At 58.7% G+C, this 23,585-nt stretch overlaps 1 protein-coding gene across 1 annotated transcript; it reads right to left on the bottom strand.

Moving 5' to 3' along the window:
* Nucleotides 1-1,323: 1,323 nt before the first annotated feature.
* Nucleotides 1,324-20,605, bottom strand: Mmp15 (matrix metallopeptidase 15). The gene is made up of 10 exons (XM_046435019.2): nucleotides 20,265-20,605; nucleotides 9,847-9,995; nucleotides 9,088-9,213; nucleotides 7,817-8,124; nucleotides 7,341-7,502; nucleotides 6,226-6,470; nucleotides 5,731-5,869; nucleotides 4,755-4,905; nucleotides 4,489-4,604; nucleotides 1,324-3,089 (listed from the first exon to the last, which is right to left on the bottom strand). Exons 1-10 carry the CDS (start codon nucleotides 20,424-20,426, stop codon nucleotides 2,653-2,655), a joined length of 1,995 nt encoding a protein of 664 aa, XP_046290975.1. The 5' UTR covers nucleotides 20,427-20,605; the 3' UTR covers nucleotides 1,324-2,652.
* Between the last annotated feature and the right edge of the window lie 2,980 nt (nucleotides 20,606-23,585).

The raw sequence follows: 23,585 nt of genomic DNA, 5'->3' as shown, positions 1-23,585 counted from the left end.
AATTACAGGCGTGCACCCTGCACCCGGCCTTATAGTCACATTTTGAAAACCAAACATTTAAAGATGCAGATTACTGATCAGTCCTGGGAGGAGGTAGGGTAAGGCCCCAGGCAGACCTGGACTCTAGGTATCACCTCTTGCTCCTAGAAGCCCCTCAGACCCTGAGTGAGGATGACAGCACTCCTAGATGGCCTGGGGTTCCGTCCACTGAGATGCTCTGGGTTGCAGCCGAGAGCCTGGGGGAGCTGCTGGGGTAGTCTCCTGAGCAGCAGAGGCTCTGCCAAGTCTCTCCTTTGGCCTTGGCTCTGAGGAAGGGCGTAAGAGAGGTCTCATCCTCTTCCTGTACCTGGCCCTACACTACCCTCCACCTGCCTGGTGACCTCTGTAACCCAGGGCTGCGGGCAGAAGGCAGGCCAGGGTGGGAACCTGTGGCTTCCGCAACTGGGAAGCTGAGATGGTGCCTCCCTGGCCCCTGTGTCTTCGCGGAGGCACTGTGGTGGGGGCTCGAAGGCCGCTTCCTAGATGGGTTTCTAGCCTCGGCTTCCAGAGGCAACAGAGAGAGGAAGGGCGGGGGAGGACTGGGCTCGGAACAGGCTGAGGGACCCTGCCTGCTCCAAGATTGAGGGGGGCCCTCTAGGGCTGATCACTGCATTCCTGGGGGCCCCAGCGAGCTCCCAATAGACCAGGCTGGGGGCATGGACGTGGGGGGTCTGAGGCAGACCTCTGGTCATAGGAACCCCCTCCGCGGGCCAGCTGCGCCTTGGCCTCTGCTCCCTGCATCATCGCCTGCAGCCTAAGCAGAGGCCCGCGGTGGGATTTCCTGCTTCTCCAAGGACGAGATGGCAGGTCTGGATAGAGTGTGTGGTGAGGGGAAGTTCTGGAACCCAAGTGGACCCATTTCCCAATTCTCTTTGGGCCCAGCTCTGTGCCCCTGTTCCCGACAGGCCTCAGGTCGCCCAGAACCCAGTGTGGCTGGGTGGAGGACGGGTGGCCTGGCCGGCTCTGTCCATTCCTAGATGTGGAGGGATGTGGGAAGCTGGCCTCCTTCCTCTCCACCAATGACCAGCAAAGAAATTCCACATCCCTCCCCGCCTCACCCAGGCTGACCCCGGGCCCTGCCACTCCCTCCTATGGCTCACGAGGCCAGCCACCTCCCACCGCCCCCAAACACTGGTCCTCCCGGGCATTGTTTCCAAAGGTCAATGGGAAGGAGCCTGCAGTGCACTGCAGACAGGTCTCCTGAGCACTGGGGCGAGCCCCCTCGTCCTTGGACTTGACCCCCTGCCACCTGTAGGCCAAGGCTTCTCACAAACAAGGCCACACTCGCCGGCTGTATATTTAATCAGTGCAGATTATTTGCAGAAATATACAGAGGGGGTGGACACCCAGCCCTCCACACCCACCCCTCGCTGGCTCTCGGGTTCTGCAGAGGTCATCATGACTGGGGGCAGCTCTTGGACTCGCACTCAGCACCAGGTCAAGAGAGGCTGGCAGGACGCCCCCTCCCCGCCCCCAGTGCCCTCAGGGATCCTGGGGGGCACAGCCCACTTGCTCAGGACTTGGGGGGAGCAGAGGGGACGGAGCCGGCTGTACAGTACCATTTCCCACAGCAGCTTCAGCCTCCTGCTGACTTTGGGAAGGAAAAGAGTAGAGGGACACCCGTCCACCCCAGGCCGAGCCCAGGAGAACTGCCGGGCCACAGGGGGCTCTCCGGGGGATAAGCTGCTGGCCTGTGTCCCCTGGGGAGAGGGAGCTGGAGTCAAGGGAACCCCGAAGCCTGACTTGTAGCACTGCGGCACCCCCTATTACAGGCACCTGTCTGGTACTCACTGTCCCAGCCCGGGAACTGGCCAATCCCCTCTCACTGGCAGCAGAAGCCTGAGACTGGCGCCGGCCCCTGAGGATGTGATGTGAGAGGGAGAGGGTGGGGGGCCCAGGGAGGGAGCAGATGGGTCACAGCTGAGAGACGGACGTCCAGGCTGGGGCAAGGTCAGTGGTAGTGCTGGGGGAGGCCCTTGGCAGACTCCCTTTGGTCCTTGGTGAGGCAGGCCCAGGGCCCCTTCCCAAGAGGGAAGGAGGTGCGGCCCGAGGGGATGTGGGAGCTGCCAGCTGAAGAGGGATGGGGAGCAGGCTGCCGGGGCTGTCTGTGGGCTGGGGAGGAGGTGAGATGTGACTCAGAGGCCAGTGGACCGCTCCTGGCTGGGGGCTGCCCCAGGGTGAAAAGCTCATCCCAAGGCAGAGAGACTCAGGAAGGTGGGGACCCAGCTAGGTCCCTTCAAGACAAACAGGGCGCCTGGGTATGGCCAGGGTTGGAGCAAGTTCCACAACCCTTGCGCCACCTCCCAGAGGTGGGTCTCTGTCCCTTGCAACTCTGACTGTGGTCAAGCCACAGATGGATGAGGGCTGGCTTCCCTGACTGGCGCAGAAGAACATTTAGAAAATTCTAAGCCCTCTGCTCTCGTCAGGAAAGAAAACGAATGCTCAGTTAAGGTGCCAATTAAAAAAAAATATCCCTAGGCATAAATAAAGGACAGACAGGACAGGTGTGCAGACGGAGGGACCCCATGGCTGTTGTTTGCTGGGGTGCCCCAGGGAGCCACCTGGGAACCACAGGGCCACCCCGGCCCCCCAGCACCGGGTGGGGCAGGGCGGTCACACCCACTCCTGCAGGGACCGCTTGCAGTAGAGCAGCACGCGGGGCGCACCCTTGCGCTGCATCTGCACCAGGGCGTAGGCCAGGCCCAGGACGCAGAGCAGCAGCAGCAGCGGCACCAGCACCATGACCACGTTCACCGTCCGCGCCACCTCCTCCATCTGCACCACCACGCGGCTGCCCCCGTCCTCGTCCTTATCTGTCCCCGCCCCATCCCCCGCGTCACCCTCTGCACTGTCCCCGTCCACCCCGGGCTCCGCACCCCCGTCAGGGTTGAAGGGTGGACGGGCTACATCAGGCCAGCGCGGTCCGGGCTCCACCTGCTCCTGGCAGCCCATGAAGTCCCTCAGGATGGACTTGGGGTAGCCGGGCTCCATCCGCAGGCGCTCGTTGTCGAATTTCCAGTACTTGGTGCCCTTGTAGAAGTAGGTGTAGGCTGCGGGGACGAAAGGCCACAGTGCTCCAGGCCAGGCCCACCCACCCGCCAGCGACCCTCAAAGATGACCGATGGACGAAGGGGCCCAGGTTTAAGACCCCCCTCCTTGGGGCTGGGGGGTAGCTCAGCGCGGGCTTAGCGTGCCCGAAGCGCTGGGTTCCGTCCCCAGTGCCAAGAACAAGACAAAACACACTCCCGTCTTGTCACTTGCTTTCCTGAACATTTTCAAATCTGCCATTTTCCCAACTTACAGGAGCTAAACTGAGGCTCAGAAGGGCTTGGGTCAAGGGCCTGGCGAGAACCCCAGGCTTCATGACTGGGCCAATGGGGTACAGCCTGCTGGGTTGGGGGCTGCTGTCAGGGAACTGCTGACCCGTCCAGGCATCAGCTTCCTCCCACACGGGAAGGTTTGTGCGGCAGGCAACGTGGCCTTGAGCCTGCATGGACCCGGAGCGGAACTCGCCGCTGCCTTGGACTGGCTCTCTGGCCTTGGGCACCTTGCCTGTGTCCCTTTGACACGGGGAAGGGCCAGGTTTGAAGTGAGGGTGAGTCTGTGCTCTGCTGAACACAATGAGATCAGAGCAGCTGCAGAGAGACACCCCCACACGGAAGCCCTGTGACCACACTGAGCACAAGCCAGGTCTCCTCTGAGCTAGAGAATCTAGAACCAATAACCAGAGCTAATGGTTTTTCTAAAATGTCTCAGAGGCCAGGTGTGGTGGTGTACCCAGGGGCTCGGGAGACTGAGACAGGAGTATAGTGAGTTCAAAGCCAGCCTCAGCAAAAGCGAGGCACTAAGCAAACTCAGTGAGATCCTGTCTCTAAATAAAATACGAAATAGGGCTGGGGATGTGGCTCAGTGGTCAAGTGCCCCTGAGTTCAATCCCCAGTATCAAAAAATTTAAAAAATAAAGTGCACCAGAGACGCTGCTGGTGAAATGCAAGAGCCATAGCCCCTTGTCCCTGGGTCAGGATGATAAACCTGACTTTCCTTCTAGGTGGGTAAGTGACACCCAGAGACTCTGCCCCCCATACTGAGCCAAGCCCACCCTTTCCAGCTCGAGGCTCCCTGGAGGCTGTGTGGAGCTGGACCCTGGGGGCAGCAGGCAGTTCCGAGCTCCAGGTCTGGACTCGGGCTGGCCTGGGCAGTGGCCTGGACTCTATAGCTTCCTAGCTGTGAGCTTTGAGGTGCTTTGCTCAAGTCTCTGGTCTAGTGTGCCTGTCCTCACAAGGGGGAGGGCCAGGAGGTAATGCCCAGGAAGCTCCAGGCCCAGGCCTGACGTAGCTGTCCCCATACACTATGTGGCAATGCTAAAGGACTCCGGCACCTATGTCCCCTGTGCCTGTGGCAGGGGGTGGAGTGAGCACTGGGCACTCTGGGAGGGGGCTGGCCTGGTACCTGCATCGTTGCTCAGGAAGGCCCCTTTGGGGGAAGCAGGGATCCCCTGCCAGACGCTGATGGGCTTGGGGTAGCCGGGGTCTCCATGCTGTGTCTCCTCGTTGAAGCGCCAGTACCTGTGATGGGAAGCACCGGCGATGGACCTGGAGACCCTGCTTGGGCAGGGTCCACCCCCACAGGAAGTGGGCTCTTACTGTGGGGCCTTGCAGGGGGCAGGGGAGTCTGGTTGGGGCCTCCCCCCTTTAGGGGAGGGGTGTGCCACTCACCTGTCCTCTTGGAAGAAGAAGGTGTGGCCCGTGGGCTCCCACCAGATGGCCGTGTCGATGCGGTCATAGGGGATGCCCAGGCCATAGCTGGTCAGCGGCTGTGGGTAGCCAGGCTCTAGGTTGGCCTCTCGGAAGAGCCAGTAGCGGTCACCTGCAGGAGGGGTGGGAGGTGGGTGAGGAGGGCCTGGGGGGAGGCTGTGCGTAGGGTGGGGGTTCAGGAAGTGCTTCTCTGGGCCCACAAACCCATCATCTCAACACACGCACAGAAGAACTCAGCACTGTCCACACGACAGGTGGACATCCGCATGCCAGGACCACGTACAGCGCACCTCCCCAGGTCCACACCCTGGAAGCTGTGCTGTCACAGACACCTACGACACGTGTGCAAGTTAGTCACTCACACCCAGACACACCCACGCACCCACACAGCCCTTCACCCCCATGGGAACCCCCTCAGAGTTCTTGCACAGGCAGGGGAGTGGGGCCTCTGCCTGGCCCCGGGTCACCCTAGTGGCCCTGTGTCCCCTGAGACCTCCAACCTCCCCTGGGCTGGAGCTAGCAGTGCTGGAGACTCAGCCGACCATCAGGGCCCTGCCCCTCAGGGCCTACAGCCAGACCACAGACTTCCTGCCCCAAAGTGGCCTGGGGACCTGTTCTCCTGAGGACCTGCTCTTATGGGGCCATGCCCTTGTGCGGTCAAAGAGGGACGACACTCACCCCTGATCTGGGTGGCTTCAGACTCCACAGTCTCAGGTCCACCTAATACTCCTGGCCTCTATCTGCCTCCCCACCCCTCACCACTAGGTGTGGTCACTGCTCTCAGATGTCCCCATCCTCCCAGAGTGAGCTCAGAGTGGGGACACAGATCGAGACAGGACCCACAGCCCTCTGCCCCTCCTCTTCCCTCAGGTCCAGCTGGGCCAGAGGTCAGGGCAGGAAGCTGCCCAGCCCCTCCCTGACGCCGGCCCCAGCTCACCTTTGAAAAAGACAAAACGACCATCCTGGCGCTCGTAGGCAGCACTGATGTCGCTGGGCAGACCACGCCAGAAGTGGCCAATGGGCATGGGGTAGTTGTCCAGGACACGGTTGTGCCGGACTCGCCAGAACCAGCGGCCCTGGGGAGGGGCGTGGTGTTGGTGGGCAGCTGTGCCTTGCCTGGGGAGGCCTGACCCTCGCCCCCCTTCCCAGATCAGGGAGGGCCTGGGGGAGTCACTGTGACCCTGAGGAGCTAGGCAGAGCCAGGACAGGCCCAGGTTGAGATCTGGGCTGGGCAGCCGGCACCTGGGCTTGCCATGTGACCCTTAGCAAGTCCCTCATCCAGGGTCTGATGCCCTCTTGGGGCTGCTCAGTGAGGGAGGGACAAGGGTGCCCAAGGTGCCAGGCTGGTGAGGCTCGGGTGGCCTGGGCGGGAGCTCTCCTGCTCTGAGCCTGGGCCAAGGGGCTGGGCGTGGGGGAGGCACCAGGACCAGACCTTGAACACGAACATCTCCCCACGAAGCATGGCCACTGTGTCAAAGTCCCCGTCGCAGATGTTGGGGCCGTACTGGTCGGGCCGCTCTGTGGCTCGGGGCTGGGCAGGGGGGCCTGGCTTTGGGGGCCTCTCTGGCTTCCCGCCTGGGGGAGGTGGCTGGGGGGGCCGAGGAGGTCGGTGGTCTGGTCGCCGGGGTGTCACGGTAGGGAGAAGCCGGGTGGGCTGTGGCTGGCCATCTGGGGTGCCTGCAGCCAAAGGCAGGAAGCAAGGAGTAAGAGGGTAGCTGCAGACCCGACAGGACGCAGCGTCTCCGCCCAGAGTCCTGGGACGGGCTGGGAGGAAGGGGCAGCCGCGGGCCTACCCGGGTGAAAGGTCCTGCCTGTCCAAGCAGACCCCTCGCCCATGCTCACCATCATCCTCAGAGGGACCTGAGTCTCTTCATACAGTCCCTTTCTGGACCTCCCCACCGGGCTGGGGTCACTGTACCCCAAGGCTGCCTCCCTTGGCTTCCCCTGGGCTCAGGATGCCCTCACTAGGAAGCAGGACTCCTGCAGGCAAGGGCATAGCTCTGGCCTCAGGGACCTTGAACCCTGCCAAGTGCATGTCAGTGGCTGGGGATGCGGGCAGTAGGGGGTCTCTCAGGTTCTCCAGTAAGGCCAGGGCTGCAGCCCCGAGGAGGGCTCAGTGCGGGCAGAGTGTGGGCTCCGGCCCAGGGAACTGGCCCTCAGGGGCCCTCACCACTGGAGGCTTTGCCAGGTGGAAACTGGCACCTGCCTCAAAGCCACTGGGAAAATGACTAACTAGCAACACTCAGGGGAGGGCCTGTGACAGGTCAGGAGGGAGCAGTGGCGGTGGCCGTGGGTCCTGGGATCCTGGGGCCCCCTTCGTCTAGTGGCTCCTCCAGCGTCCAGCCTGGAGCCACAGTGCAATGCTGGCTGAGGCCAGGCCCCAACATCGGTCACCCCGGGTTCCATTTCCAACACGGCCACTTCCCGAGAGGCGTGGCTCCGTCACTGATCCCATTCCTCCTCTACAGAGCGCAGGGCTACAGTGCCTATGTCTCCTAGGCTGGGGGATGACAGCAGGCAGGCAGGGACTAGTCACCGTCCACTCACCGTAGAGCTGCTGGATGCCCCGGAGGTCATCCTCGGGCAGCTGGAAGTGGTCTGTGTCCATCCACTGGTAGAAGGGGGCCATGATGGCATTGGGGTTACTTGAGTGCTCCAGGCCCAGCGCGTGGCCCAGCTCATGCACGGCCACCAGGAAGAGGTTGTTCCCTGCAGGAAGGGTGGGCAGCCTGGTCACTCTGACCCAGCCCAGAGACCTCCAGGCCAAGTCTGCCCAGAGCCCACCCTGGCTTCTCTCTTCTGACCCCTAATTTCCCCACCTGAGAAATGGGTACAGCAAACCCTTCTCTACCTACCTCCCTTGGAGATGGTGGGACAACAGACCAAGGTTAGTGCAGGTCTCCAGAGACCCAAACAGGGGACACTCTCCCTTCCTGACCCTGCAGCTGCTGCACCCATTCAGAGGGGCCATGCCTAGCCCAGGAGCTGCCGGCCCTGCCCCCACCCTGGCCAGCTGTCCTCACCATGCAGGTCAGTGCTGGAGAAGGTCCAGGGCTCATCTGCGTCGAAATGGGTGTCCCCACCCAGGCCAGGGCCAGGGAAATAGGCGTGGGCCAGAAAGCCGCCCATGCCATCAAATGGCGAGCTGTCACCGTGGAAGCCAGAGGCAAAGAGTACCATGATGTCGGCTTCCTTCTGCCGCCGCAGCCGGATGTCCTCATAGGGCACCTCTTGGAAGGTCAAGGGTGTGGCCTGCTCCCACACTTGGAAAGCCCTGCGCACGGCCTCCAGCGAGTGGTGCCAGCCCAGCTTCTCGGTGTAGTTCTGGATGCTGTTGGGGGGGGGGGGGAGGTCGTGAGCGGATGCAGGCCCCAGGGCTACTGTCCTCTGCTGACAAGTTCCCAAGAAACGCACACAAAACGGTCAGGACCAATGATTAGTTTATTTTGAGGTGAGTTAGCATTTGTCAAATTAAAATTCTACACTGTGGCACAGAAGCCGACTTTAAGACAAACAGACAGTAATTTAATAAGAGCACAGAAGCTTCGTGGCTGGGGAAAGACCTAGGAAATGGGATGCAGGTGGCTGAGGTTTGGGAGATAGGCTAAGCTGTTCTGAACATTGACCCCCTGGCCAGGCAGACCCAAGTTCAAGGCCTGGCTCTAATACCCTTGGTGTGACCTTGGGCAAGTGACTTAGATTCTGAATGTTTCTTCATCTGTCAAATGGGAGGGATGGGTAGTACTTGTTCCAGGGGTCCCTGTGTGGACTGAACAGAATAACTCTCGAAGAGCTTGCAGCACTGAACCTGTGCGCAATGAAGGTGAGAGCACCTGCTGTCCAGGTAAATCAGATCAAGACTTCCATGAACGGGGAGGGGGAGGGGATCTGGCCACCTGATCGTGAACTCACTCTGGGGCTGGAGGTCTTGGGAGCTGTTCTTTCTTGGATGGAGCTGGGCAGGGGGCGTGGCTGAGCTACAACAGGAGTCCTCTGGGACTCTGCTCAGGAGTTCTGCAGGTGACTTGCTCTGCTCAAGACAGGTGCCTGGATTCCCACCCCCACCCCCACCCCGACTCCACTGGAGCCCCTTGTGGCCGCCTAAGACCAGGACTGCTAACAGTGGGAGGCAGGGAAGGGCAGAGAGGCAGTAGCTCCAGGGGTCCTGACCTTCTCTGGAGAGATCCTAGAATGCATGGCTGCTCTCCCCAGCGTGGGAGCCGCAGACCGTCTAGACGGCCCCCAGGGTGGCGGGCGAGAGGGCTGGACGCTGCCCTGGGCAGCAGGCCCTTACCTGAAGGTCAAGTGGTGGTTGTTCCATTTCCTCCCAGTGAGAGCGTAGCGCTTCCGCCGCCGCAGGTTGGCTTTCACTCGCACCCCAAACTGGTCTGGCACCCCACAACGGGGCCGCTTCATCCACCTGGGCCACAGGCGGGCAGGGTGAGCTCAGAACGTGCCTGTGTCGGCTCTGCCTCCTCCAGGCAGCCCACCCCCTTCCAGGCCCCTCCAGCCTCCCAACTGCTCCTAGGATGGAGGGGACAGGGGTGGGGACCCTCAGCTTTTATTTCCAGTGAAGTTGGGCAAAATGATCTTCTATTGGAAGGCGGAGTGTCCAGCAGTGACTCAATGAGGGCAAGTCCCTTTTTACCAGTGCACTCAGAACAGCTCTTAAGGCCACCTGTCCTCGGTATGTTATGTCCAGTGCTTCTCAAGGATGTGGTTTTGGGTCACCTGACCTCTTAGATTCAGAATAAGGCCCCACTAGGGCATTCTATCCAGGCCAGGGCTGTGTACTGCGCCTCCCCCTTCCCATGCCTGTGGCAGACATCACTAGTCAATCCCGAGACCCCCTCTGCCAAGTCTGGATTCCGCCTCGGAAGCTTTCTCAACACAGCTTCAGGCAGCCACTACAACCCGTCAGAATCGGCAGGGAAGACAGAATCGTTGGCAATTTTTTTCATCTAGACCACTCTTTTCTGGAATCTCCACATGCCAAGCCCTACGGAGAATAGGCCAGAGGCACCCGTGGGGTCTGGGAGGGCCAGAGACTCACGCCTTGGTCTCTTCATCCAGCACACCCGTCACAGGGATCCCGTAGAAGCGCTGCATCTCGGCAAGGGCGGAGGCCAGGATCTGGGCGGAGCGCATGGTGGACATGTGACGGCTAGGCTGGGGCAGGTAGCCATAGAGCCGCAGCCAGTTCTGCAAAGAAGTCACAATCCTGTCAGCCAGAGCTGGCCTGCGCCCTCCAAACACGCACAGTCTTCACCAGGCAGCTCTAACCCGTGCCCCCAGCCTCAGGCCCGCCATCCCTACACGCCCCCCCCCCCCGCCCCCCTTCCTTGTCTATTCTCATTTAAGGAGAATGAAAGGCCTTTACAAGTCCTCTGCCTGGAACCCTAAATGACTTCTGAGCTCAGAGGAAAAGCCCATTCTTCAGGAGCTACAGGCTCTCACTACCTGACCCCACCCCCACCATTGACCCCAGGCTCCGCTGCAGGGCCTTTGCACTTGCTGTTCTTACTGCCTGGAATACCGCCCCCCCCCCCGCCCCCCCGCCATCTTGGTATGGCTTACATCCTCATTTCCTTCAGTTCTGTTCAACATGACCTGGTGGGAAAGGTGTTCTCTGGCAACGGTATGTAGAAAAGACCCGCTGACTGTCCCCGGCGCCCCACCTCCCTCTTACTGCCATCTGACAGGCCGTATGCGTCACTTAGGGGATTACTGTCTGTCTGCCCTGGAGGACAAAGCATGTCTGTGAGGACAGCCTAGAGTAGCTGTCATTATTATTACACTGGTCCCTCCAGAGTGGACCCCTATCAATCCAGGTGACTGCTGGGGACCTCAGGGTTCAGAATCTGTTGAGGCCTCAACCTGTAGGAAAACCAGCTCCTCAGGGCTGCTCGGAGCAACCCTGACCTCTTGGGAAGAGGACAGACAGCCTCAAGCAGCCTACCTGGGTCTAAGAGTTGGGGACGAAGGCCTAAAGTCAGGATGTCCTCTGCCACAAACTTTTTCTTTTTTGGTAGTACTGGGGATTGAACCCAGGGACTATGTCCCCAGCCCTTTTTATTTTTTAATTTTGAGATGGGCCTGCTAAATTGCTGAGGTTGGTCTTGGACTTGAAAATCCTCCTTCCTAAACTTCCTAACCTGGGATTAGAGGCACACACCACTATGCTCTGCCTGCCATAAAGTACTTTCTCTGAGCCTCAGTTTCCTCATCTGCAAAATGAGGAAGAATGGGGTTATTGGGGTGAGATTTGAGGGAGGCGGCCTGGGAAAAGTGTCTGATACACAATGGGTGTGCTCAAGCCCTTTCGGAACTTGCTGGACAAATCTCATCCATCTGTCCATCCATCCATCCATCCACCCGGCCAAATGTTTGGAGCACCATCCCTAAGCCGGGAACCGTGCAGCAGGAGGCCCTAGGGGACAGGGCTGAAGTGTCCTACCCTCCAGGACTTATGGTCTCTGGGGAGATCCAGAGAACCCACAACGGAGGATTTTACACCCCGTGACATTTGCAGTCACAGCTGGAGGGCGGAAGCATAGGTAAGCCAGGCTGAGCCCTGAGGAAGGTGACCTCCCTGCCCCTCAGCAGAAGCCAGGGACTAAGGGGCCTCAGTCACATGCAAGGGCGTCCTGCTGGCCTTTCCTCATCCATGCTGAGGGCCACTCCTTGAGCAACTTGGGAGGCGAGGACTGTACACGTGAGGTGTCCAAGGCAGGCCAGGAGCTGGACATGGTGGCTGCTGGGGACTGACACCTGTGCTGACTGGCTAGGGCCACACCCACACACCTGCCTGCAGTGCCTCCAGCTCCTTGGTGCTTGTGCCCTCAGTGCCCTGTGCCGTCGCCAGCCCAGCCCAGCCCAGCAGCACCTAGGCTGTGATGGGGGACTGCAGAGTGGCAGGCTGGCGTGCAGCTGGCACAGGTGGCCTCTCAGGACCCAGGGAGCAGGCACAGAGCAGGGACATGGAGGTATGGAGCAGAGAAACCACCGTCAGCTCCACAGCAGGACAAAGCCCGGCCTGGCTGCTCCCGAGATGTGACTCTGCGTCTCCGTGATAAAAGGGGGTTGCTTTAGGGCCCCTATCATGGTTTCTACAGGGATGAAATAGAAAGTGCCCAATAAATAGACGTGATAGAAACTAGGGGGCCCGCCCGCTCCTCCCTGGGGCTGGCAGCCTTTTGCTCCTCCCAATAAAGCTAGAAGGGTGGGCTTCACAACACTGCCACCAGCCAGGCCTGACAGGCCCTGCCCAGGTGGCTCCGGCCCCTCCCCCTGTCACACACTGCCAGTGGCATGGCACTGCTGTGGCTTTTCCCAGCATCGACTCTCCTCAAAACTCCCGTGGTGGTGGCGGCAGGGGACAGTGGGTCCACCCCCATTAGTGGATAGTTTTCCTGAAGATGCCAGGAGAGGCCCAGAAGGCGAGGCCAGCGAGCTTGGCCAGCTCTGAGGGCACAAGGCACGAGCGGGAGGAGGGGGAGGGGGCTGGCTTCGGGTGAGGGCACCTCTACATTTCCTATTTGCATAAGGTAAAAATATCTCCAGGAGCGCAATCACAGGCCACCGAGGGGCTGATTAGCGGTGTCTGCAGAGCGACAGGAGTGGGGGGAGAGGGGAGGGCAGAGGAGCTGGCCTGTCTGCAGCAGAGAGTTCCAGAAACCGGCAGAGGGGTGGGGCAGAGGGGCCTCTGGTCCCAGGGCCAGCTCAGGGGTGTCAGGAAAGTTCCAAGGGTGGCTGTGGGCCCTCCCCCTCACAGACAGGTACCTTCGAGTACCCAGGGAATGGAGAACTGTCGTCTCCTTCAGTCAACCCTGAACCCTCAGCCTCCTGGTGACAAATGCCTCACAGACACTGCTGTACTGACAAGCTAGAGGCCAAGAGCTGGTGGCACCCCTTGGGCAACAGGGACATAGGCAAAACTGTGGCCTTGGCACAGAGCAGCCAGGCGAGCCTCTGGGTGAGGAGGTGAAGCTGACGCTTGCCCGACTCTGGCCAACGTACTCAGGCGGCCGAGTGCCGAGAGCCAGCAAACCAGCCAGGGGTCAGCAGACACCTCCTGCAAGGCTGTGGGTTTCTTTCCTGTCCCCAGTGCCCACGAGGGAGTTTCCTGCCACCCTACCCCCGCATCAAGTGTGACAAACTCAGAAGGCGAGGACACAGTGGTGAGCAAACAGCTTGAGGAGAACCCAGGTTCGTGGCAGGTGCTGCTGCCTCCAGGTGAGGGAGCCCCGGCCTGGAGCCCCTGCAGCTCCTAGTGGTAACTAAAACTGTCCCCTCACAAGGTGACTCCTCTTCTTCGGCCTGGAGTCTCAGAGCAGGGGTGAGCAAGCACGTGAAGCTCTGTTCCTCATAGGCGTGTGGTACACACATGTAATCCCAGAGGCTCGGGAGGCAGAGACAGGAGGATCAGGGTCAAAACCAGCCTCAGCAACTTGGTGAAGCCTTAAGCAACTCAGTGAGACCCTATTTCAAAATAAAAAGGAATGGGGATGTGGCTCAGTGGGTAAGTGCCTCTGGGTTCAACCCCTGGTACAAAAAAAGAAAAAAAAAAAGTGTTTCTCAGGTGGGAGAAACTGAGGCTCAGGGAGGTCAGTAAGAGGCAGAATGGGGGAAGGGTGTGATCGAGGGCTTGCTTCCCCCTCCATGAGGCTCCGAGGGAGGAGAGGGGGTTTCCGGGGCCTTGAGGGCCCCTCCCTTCTGCAGAACAGGGCGGGGCTGCTGCAGGAGACCCCAGGACCGTGGTTCCCTCCGCCATTTCTTTCTTGAGCTCCAGGTCCCATCCTATCAGTATTTATTGATGCTGCAGGTGAGTGGCTGGCCCCGGGCAAGATGACTAGGGGCCCAAGGAGTACGTGCCCAAGAGAAGCCATCATACAGCACCTGAGAGTCCAGCCTAGGCCAGGCAGCACAGTCTCATCACCCCACTGAATGCTCACAACCACCCCTGAAAAGTAAATGAACATGGAACCATTTCCATTATATACCCAGAAGGTCCAGAGAGGGCGGGTTGCCCGCACAGGGTCCTTCAGCAGATCTGGGCTAGGAGTGGGCCTGTGGGCAGAGCTATCAGAACAGGCTGTTTCTAAGTACCACCAGCAATCCCGACCTGTGCGGGGACACTGGGATCCGGGCCCTCTCAGCAGCAGTGCCCAGCACAGCATTGGGTAAGGGCCTCTAATCCTCCCCACACCCAACGTCCCTGGCTGGGTCTGGGCACCGAGCCACACGGCCCTCCCCCAGGACTGCTGAGACAATACAGGCAGGCCTGCAGGGAGGTTTGGCTGAGAAGGCACCAGATCAATATTGTGCAGTAAGTGGCCAGGGGATGGGGGCGGGGGCCAGAGCCTGTTTCTGCCGCCACAGAAGCTCCTCAGAGGCCCAGATCAGTGGAGCCAGCCAGCAGCCCCTCCCACAGGGCCCTTATCAGACCCCCGTGATAAAGACCATCCATCCTGGGCTCTGCTTCACCTCTCGCCCAAGTTCTCTCTGCAGTCAGACCTGGGCAGGCTCACCCAGCCAGGCACAAAAGGAGTCTTGTCAGGGCCACCAGTGATGGATCCAGCCCCCAGACCTTCTGTGGCTTTGTGAGGTCCTAATCATGCCCATCTCCGCTACCCCATACTCCTGCCCCCGAGGGCTCTTGGGAGCAGACCAAGGCTCTGTACTCCCAGCTGTGCCAGGGACTAAACTGGGCATCCAGAGCCCCTGCAAAGGCATGCACTCCAGGCCCACAGGCCTGCCCCATCCAGAGTCCACGCACCAGCTGGGTGACCCTGAGCAGGACCCAGATGTATCCAGTCTAATGCCAGAAAGGGCTTCAATGTCACCAAGCCCAGCCACTCCCTGAGGCCACAGTTGGGCCAAGGACTCATCCCGCCGCTCCCCTGCAGAGATGGGTAGCCCAGTCCATCTCAGGGCAGCAACAAGTGTTAGAGAGCTCTTCCATGGGCTGAGCAGAAATCAGCCCCCACCATGTCACCTCTGCCCCCTGGTCTTGACTGTTGTCCACAAAGTAGGCCTTGGAGTAACGGAACATGATCAAGGCAACTTCTCTGACCCTCAGTTCCCTACCCTGCAAGATGGGGTCATGCAGAACAAGCTTAAGAAAACAAATGACAACTAGCTCCAAAGTCATTAACGAAAGGGGGCTGGCTAGGTCATCCAGTCTTTGGTGTCTTGCTAGATAACTTTAGGGGCAGCACTGTCCATATCTAAGAAATTCTGGGACACAGGTGCTTCTCTGGGCTTAAATCTGCCTCCTGCTATGGCTCTTTAAAGAGTTGCACATGGGGGGCTGGGACTCTGGGTGGCAGGGGACATCCAGCCTGGGAAGCAGGAAGGAGGCAGACTTCCCAGTTCCTGCCACTTCTTTACCCTCCAGCCCTCCAGCCCGCCCCCACACTCTTTAACCTGGAGGAAAAAACAAACCAGTCCTTTGGCCAGTGGGCGGGCAGGGGCGGGGTGAAAAGAGACCTCTGTTCCCTAGGAGTTTCAGGGTCGGCTGGGGGCCAGGCCTTGGGGCCTCACCTGGAACTCCCCCTGCAGGTGGTTACTAGATGGGGCTGCCACAGGGCAGGGGCAGAAGGCTGATGGGTGGGGACTCACACTGCTGGGGCAGTTCTGGCCCCACCCCTGAAACCTCCTTCCCACCTGGCTCAGGCCCAGCAGGCTCCTGCCAGGCGGAAGTTCCCCAGGATGGCACCCTGCGGGCTGATCTGCAGCCTTTAACCTAGCCGAGGCTGGGGTTTCAAGCCACACTGATCTGAGTTCAAATCTCAGCTTCTCAGTCTCTGGGTATAGAATTTGGGATACTCTCCCTCACACAGTGGGGAAATGGAGCACCAACTAAGAGTTGAAAAGACAGTGAAATGTACAAATGCTTACAGAGCACCCCTAGCCATGCCCAGGATACAGTATGTTGAAGGTGCTCAGAAATAGTACCTGAAGCCGGGCGCCATGTCGCGCACCTTTAATCCCAAGGGTTTGGGAGGCTGAGGCAGGAGGATCTCAAATTCAAAGCCAGCCTCAGCAAAAGCAAGGTGCTAAGCAACTCAGCAAGACCCTGTCTCTAAATAAAATATTAAAAACGGCTGGGGATGGGACTCCGTGCTCCTGGATTCACTCCCCAGCATCAATCAATCAATCAATCAATCAATAAAAATAACACCTTAGCCTCTCTGAGCCTCACATGTGGCCACTGCACACAGCATTCGGTGTTTGCACATAAATGCATTAAGGCTCTCCAGCAACTCCTTCAAGTAGGTACTACTGCTATTCCCATTTTATAGATGGTAACTGAGGCTCAAGACAGGTTCAATGGAGTTGCCCAATAGTAAATGCCACTTGCTTCTCACAGTCACTAGTTTTGCTACTATTTTTCAAGCACTTCCTATGTACCAGGTACTATGCTTGTAAGCACTGAGCTCGGAGCTGGGGCACCTTCACCCCTCCAGGATGGCTGTCACTCCTGGGGAAAAGGACAAGGTGGTACCCAGAACTGCAGGTGGGGCCTGGAGAGCTAAACCAGACCTGGCCTCCAGGTTTCACAGCTCCAGGGCTTGGCCATCATATGGCAGGAGGGTGTGGAGCTTCTCTCAGGACTGGCCAAGGCCAGGTCCTCATCCATCTATCCTGATGCCAGAGGTTGGGTTGGATCTTCCTGCTCATTTTCTCCATGGGAATGGGATTTGGTAGGATTTTCCCTCTTTGTTTCTCTGATCCAAACCCTGCTCACACACCTCTGCCATTCATGCCTAGGTCTGCCGCCTCTCCAAAAGGGCCCAGCCCCATGGCTCCTGGTCTCCAGGCACGTTTTATCCTTCTGGGGACCCCTACAGGAACCCTAGTTCTCAAGCCCTCAGTGGGGCTTATTCAGCCACAAGGCACCTCTGTCTGTCACAGGCCTGGAGTGTTCAGCTACCTTCAGGATCCCAGGTCCTCATGTTTATCTGTGGCTTCTCCCAGGACCCTTTTGTAATGAAGAAGGATCCAGGAGGAGCGTCCCCAAACTCTCCCTGTTTTTGCTGACTCAGGGAACACATCTCCATGCCCAAAGCAAAACTGGTCATGGGGCTTTGCTCCTGCTGAGTGCCCTAGAGTGTGAGCCACATATGTCAGGATGATATAGAAGGTGCCAACTTTGATCTGACCCAGGAAGCAGGGACATCCCACAGAGACCACCATAGCTAGACTGAGAAGCCAAACTGGGCAGAGGTGACAATGGCAGGGAACTGCTAGATCAAGCAACAACAGGGGTGTGGAGGGACAGCCAGAATCAAGTGGTAGGCAGGGAGCAATTCTTCTAGGCCTGTGGCATTGCCATTCTGAGCTGGCATCAATGATGGGGGCAGTGGGTGCTGGGCTTCTAGCGGAAGTCATCTTGGAGGGGGACCAGGTGTATTTCCCATCCACATCCAGGGATGTCTTGAAAGAGTCTGCAACCCTTTGTGATGTTGGTGTCCAGGAGTGGACAGGTCAAACACATTTATTGCTTAGAGGAGGGGACACACTAGCTGTTCTCTGCAAGGAGGCAGCTGATGGGCTATGCCCAAGGGCAGCCAAGCACAGGGACATGGCAAAGACTGGTTTGAAAGGCACAGCCCCAATCAGAGTCCCATCCATCACATCAATCAGAGTCCCATCCATCACATCAATCAGACCAGGGCTCTCTGGGACTGGAAAGAGCACATGGAGAGGGCCAGGTGCCAGCAGCTACTGTGGATTCCCAGAGACACGGCCCTGACTCGGACCCCTTTTCCCTGAGAGTAGACAGAGGGTCTCTATGGTTTCTGCTTCATTTAAAGAATATGGATATAAGGAGACTGGGGGGTGGGAGGCAATGAAATGTGAGTAGAGGTAGAAACCCAGGGCTGCGGCTGGCAGGTCCAAATGAGAACTGGAGTTGACTCCATCCCTTTGCTCATCCCGCTTGGTGGCCAGGAAGGGACAGGAAAACACTCCTGGGTCTGTTCCGGGAAGATGGGTGTGTCCATGTTTATGTGGTGGCATCATACCTGTGAACTCTGGCAGCTGAGTCACCTGAAGTTGTGCCTGCGGGGTGGGACAGGCTGAGGGTGGGTCCAAAGGCAGGTAACTGCAGCCACGAAGAGCAGCATAGAGACCTGACAAGGGCCTGGAGTCTCTGTGCACTTGGCCCAAAGCTACAGCTAGCACCTCAGCCAGGTGGGGCTTCAGTGCACAATGGCTGGAGGCTGGGACCTGATGTCCAAGGGAGGGAGTTGGACAGGAGAGCTGCAGTGCTGGCTTCTCCAAGACAGCCTATCTGGGTGGGCCCAGGCTGGCTGCAGGTGTCTGCTGGCTCCTCGCACAGGCCAGACTCCCTGAGTCAACTGGGGGAAACTTTTGAGACTTCCATCCTGGTTGGCTGAAAGGGAGGGGAGGGGTTGGCTTCGGCTCAGCTGCCACCGTCCTTGGAGATGGTCCTAGGGTCTGGAGCTGTGGACATTCTGGGGCAAGAACCAGAGCCCTTCTTCAAGGTAGGGAGGCTCTGGCCAGGGTGTAAGCCAGGCCCAGGAGTCTGAATAGACACGCTGGCTGCTAAGGCCACTGCCTCTTTGGGTCTGGATACCAGCTTACACCCCAAAGCCAGTTCTAGGAACTAGGACTATCCATTTTGTTATTGTTGTTGCTGGGGATGAAACTCAGGGCCCAGCCAAGTGCTCTACCCCTGAGCATCATCTCTATTCCCTTCATCTCTCTCTAGCCTTCTATTCACTGGCTTCCAACATTCAAGTCTTCCTAAACCTTCTAGGGTCCCTTCCAGACACAGCCCAGGAGTAGGGCCAATCAGAATTCCTAGCCAGTGACACCACAGGTTCAGGGTCATGGTCTGTGGCTTCAGTAATACCAGGGGTCTCTTCCCTGGAGATACTGAGCTGTGGATATATGGAACTGTGGGTATTCCTGCAGCAGAAAGGAAGTGGGGGTGATGGACTCACAGAAGCAAAGGAAAGAGTGTGAAGCCTCAGAAACCACAGGTCTCAGCTCCTGGCCGTCCAGGATGCTCATTCATAGTGCACAGCCTCCAAATTCTAGCTTGGTCTCTTATCATCCTGTATGAGGATGCCATCCCTATGTGTATTATAAAGTCCTTAAGGGTGAATCTGACTTGAAATTCCTTGGTACTCTACTTTAATGGCAGGTGACACCCCCTCCCCACAACACAGTACCCAGATCACTGGCAATCCCCACTAGCAATAAGCCCTATAAGTTTCTGCCTGTGAGAATTGGTTTGTGGAAAGTAGGACTGGGCCAGGGCTTGGCTCCCTGAAGCATCCCCTGGCCTTGCCGGGAGGGAGGGCAGAGCAGGTGGGGAACTGGTTGGGAGGTGTAACTCGAGCCTGGGAGGAATTCCCTGCCCTTCCTCCAAGCTTTTATTAAAGTAGGGCGGGGAAGGGACAGGCTTCCATCGGAAAAATCTCCCGAGCAGGCTGGGGAGGTGGGGAAGCCACCGAGGGCTGGGCGGGGGGAGCACGGTCCCGCTGCAAATAGAAACAGCGCACAGACGTTCTCTGGGCCGGCAGCCCGGGCAGCCCAAGGGCACCGAGGCCCGAGCCTACCCTGTCTGGCGACGGTTCCAGGGCAGTCCTCTCCCCACTCCTCTCATCACCTGTCCAGGATCTTAGAAGTCAGGAAAGAATCGACCCTTTTTGTTCTAAGACGACGGAGCTGTTGTTGGGGGACCCCTTGGAGCTGGAGTTGCTGACTGGACCCGGCTCTGCGTCGGGAGGCCGCGCCTGGTTACCCGCGGGACCAATCCAGAGAGTGGCCCTCGTGGGGACGTCAGACGGGCTTCCAGAAAAAAGAGGCGCGGAGTCTACCCTTTCCTACCAAGCCTCGGCGTAAGGGTGCGGGTGGGAAGAAGGGCTGTGGAAACAGGGTCTCTGCCTGGGACTCCACCCGGGTGCGGAGAGGCTTCAGCGCAAGAGCGCTAGAAAGTCGCCAAAGCGCCTCTGCAACCTAAGTCTGCGGCCCGCGGTTCGCACCCCTCCCCCCTCCCCATCCTGGCCAGCTGGGCAACGCAAGGTGCCTGCCAGACCCGAGGCTACCTAAGCAGGAGCTCTGTCCAGCTCCGGCTCCGCCCCAGACACCCCCAGCAGCCCCCTCCCCACTTGTAAAGGGCGCGCCAGTCCGGCTCTCGAGGAATCGGCAGCCGGGGAGGGAAGGAAAAGGATGGGGGCGGCGGAAGCGGCTCCGGGACACAGGCTGGAGCGGAGCAGTGCCCTGGGAAGGCACAAGCTCTGTGTCCTCCAGGGTTTGGGATGAGGGCGAGCTCGGGAGGAGCAGCCGGGCAGCTCCTCTTTCTTCCCGGACCCTTCTCCCCGTCAATCCCCAGCCGGATTGACGTCTCCGCTCTCCCACCTCCGGGTCCCCGGCTGCGGGCGTGGCTCCCCTCCCCATCCTCCAGCAATGGAGCAGGGCGGGGGTCCTTACCTCTGCGTGGATTTCTGCGTCCTCGGCGGCTGCGCCGCGGCCCAGGCAGCCCAGAAGCACCAGTAGCAGCAGCAGCAGCCGGGGCCGTGCAGCTGCCTCCCGACCGCCGAGGAGGCTGCCCGCGCCGCTCGGCCGTCCGGACGCGCTCTGGTCGCTGCCCATGCTCTCGGCTCCTAGTCTGGTCTGGAGCGCTGCACGCCGGGCTCCTTTGCTGGCGGGTGCCGGGTCCCCGTGCGCGGCTTGAAAACTTGCGACGCTCCCTGGCTCCGGCCCGGCGGGCGCGCGGCGGACTTCTGGCTCTAGGTCCTTGCTGGAGCCGCTCAGGTCCCCTCGGCAAATTCCCAAGCGCGAGGAGAAGCGGGCAGGGGCAGGTCCGGGCGCGCGGAGCCGGCCCGCTGGAGGGGGCCGGGCCGGAGCCGCGGGCCGCAGGGTCCCGCAGCGTCGGCGCCCAGCGCCCGGCTCCCGAGAGCAAGCGCAACTCCTGAGCCTTTGTCTGGCTCAGCGCTCCGGCCGCCCGGACCCGCCGCGCCCCCTGCGCTCCGAGCTCCCTCTGTCCATGCCCAAGGCCCGGCGCTGCCCAGAGCGCGCGCCTCCTGCCCGCGGCTCTGCTCACCGCTGCGCCCAACAGGGCCCGGGTCCCCAGGCAGTCCCGGGAGGAGCGCAGGGAACTGGCGCCCGACGTACCCGGCGAGTTCCGCGCGGCTCCCGGCGCTCCCGACCCTCCTCCCCGCGCGCTGCGGCCGCCGCCGCTCTTAAAGGGCCAGTACGCTCCCTGCGTGCGGTCCCTGGCGGGGCGCTGGGGCCAATACCCTAACCCGAGGCTTCCGAGTAGCAGGTGCCGGTAGTCAAGCCCCGGCAGGTGGGGCTATTCTTCCCAGATGGCGACAAACACCCCTAAGCTCGCCCTGCGTCACTCCATCCCAGGTTCTGAACGTGGGGGTGACCCCAGTTGGATCCTTTTAGAGGGCGCAAGGAAGGCGTGGTTTCCCTGAAAGGAGGAATGAAGATTCCTCCTCTCCTCGCCCTGGGTGGTTGAGAATGGGGAATACTGAGGCAGAGGTGGACGGGAAGGAGGGCTAGGAAGGGACCCAAGTGTCGTGTTTTGACTAAAATAAACGAATGCACAAAAACACTGAAACAACACAAAACTCTGGAAGTTTGTTGGCCAAGGCCCCTTTTCAAAGCGTCTTTTGGACCCTTTAGTAACTTTCCTCAATCACAAAGTGAGGGGGGAGTTGGGCGCCTCCGGCGGGAGGGGTGGCACAGGGTTAGGAGTCCCCATTTGCCCGCTGTTTGGATGTGGACAAATTATTTAGTCTTTCTGGGCCTTCATGTTTTTTATCTGGAATGTGGGGCAAGGAGTTGGGGTGAAGATTAGGTGAGGGTTCTGGCTCCTGCTCATCACACATTAATTTCCAAACTGAAGCCAGGCACTTCTTGGCCACTATTATATGCAAGTGAAATGCCCACTGAGGCTCTGGACCCGGGGTTGGGGGGGGGCAACCTTCCCTCGGATCTTAATGTGCTAGATTTAAATGTATTCCAGGAGTGGTCTGAGATCAGTCCATGTGGGTGCTGGAGGCCAGAGCTAGGGGGACCCGGGATCGAAGGTCCCCTGAAGACTCTGCATAGGGACCTAGGACTGCCCTGACACAGGGCCCTGGCCAGGCAGGGCAGCGAGGTCAAGGAGGTCAGGAGGTGAGTGGGGCGGAGATCTCACCTCTCTGCAGACCAGGAAATAAGAGCTTCCCTTACCTGAGGGCGGTTTTCCTTAAAGTGGGCCCTTGGGGCTCCTTAGCCAGCTTGCCTCCCTGAAATTGGAGGCAGGGCGAGAGCCTTGGAAATGGCCTGTTAGAACCGACCTGCCAGTGAAGAAAAAGCAATGGTGGATGTTACCTGGCAGAGCTTCCTCCGAGGAAGGAAGTTCGAGTTTGGCAAATTCATTGATTTTCTTTAACTTCTCTGTAGGGATCCCTCATATGGGAAATGGGTTTCTAAATCTCCACTTTGAAATTTGCTTTGGGGAAAAGTACAGTGGTTTTCAGAAATGGACATCAGGGTTGCCCCTGTTTAAATGAATGCATTGCAATCTTTCCCTGTGTTTATTCGCATTCAGCCAGTTTTTCTTTTTTAATAAAAGTGGGTTTATGGGACCACTGAATAAGAAAGGAGCCCAGAAGGTGAGCAGCATCTGTAGAGGCCTGCAGCTGGATAAGTCTAGAGGTTGTTTTCTCTTATGGGGATCCCTCTTGAAAGCGGCTTCCCCTGTGACCAGGGGTTCCCAATGATTAGTTCTGGCTCCTACAGGTACCGTGGGCAAGGCGACTAAGTTTCTGTCCTTTCTGGCCAGAACCTAAGATCATAAAGAGGACACAAGGAACTGAGAAGCATGAGCAGCAGCCCTTGGTCAGCCAGCTTTAAATACCACAGCTTGCCAACATTGTTTCATCTCTATCCTGACCCCCCACCCCCAACTTTTTTTTTCTTCTTGGTCTTTTGAATCAAAGCCTGTTTACTGTGTTTCATAGCATAGTTTCATTTTGAGACCCTGATGTGGTGTCAGGGGTTGTATAGAAAGCTCTGGACTGAAAGCCAGGTCATGAGGTTCCTATCCCAGCCCAAATTTGCTGGATGATCTGGAACATGTTATTCCCCCCTGAGGATTTGTCTCCTCACCGTAAAGCTGGCCCAGCTCGTAGGAGAGGTCTGGTTCAGTGAAAGAAAGTTGCTCAGGCCCAGGACCCTTTCCCCACACAGCTCCCCAGCTGCAAGGGCCCCCTCAAGGTAGCGCACCAGGCCCACCTCAAAGGTGAGGCTGCCACTGAGGGAAAACCTGAATAAACCCTCTTGCATTTATCACCCATTTTAGCTGTCCTGTAGCTCAGCAGTACACTCACATTCACTTTGAGATAGGTAGATAACACTTCTGATATATGAGTCATGTGGTAAAGTTGGTTTTCAGCAATTTTGAGGTAGTTCAAATCAGCTAAAATCACTAACCCTTCACTTGGGCCTGGTCAGGTGTCCGATGGGTGCCCTTTTGACATCAGAGAGCTAAAAATACCATCTGCAGAGCATGCTAATGCTGCCATTTTCTGAAGAGTCATAGGACTCTTGGACTATGCCTGAGCAGAACTCAGATGACTTCACTTTTTCCTACTCTGATCACCCTTCCCCATGCCTCAGACCACCCTGCCTCTTTACCCCATGCATCCCTAAACCCTGTCCTGGGGAGGCAGATTTGAGACTTGGGACTCCTGCCTCTTCTCATTTGGCTGCCTGATGAATAAACTCTTTCTCTTTTGCAAAATTCACCGTTTC

Source organism: Marmota monax, unplaced genomic scaffold (genome assembly GCF_021218885.2).
Source record: "Marmota monax isolate L192 unplaced genomic scaffold, Marmota_monax_Labrador192_F-V1.1 WCK01_AAM20220418_F8-fsc00024, whole genome shotgun sequence".
Taxonomy (NCBI): Eukaryota; Metazoa; Chordata; class Mammalia; order Rodentia; family Sciuridae; genus Marmota; species Marmota monax.
Note: the sequence above shows the minus strand (reverse complement) of the source record. Positions and strands in the feature narration are given on the sequence as shown.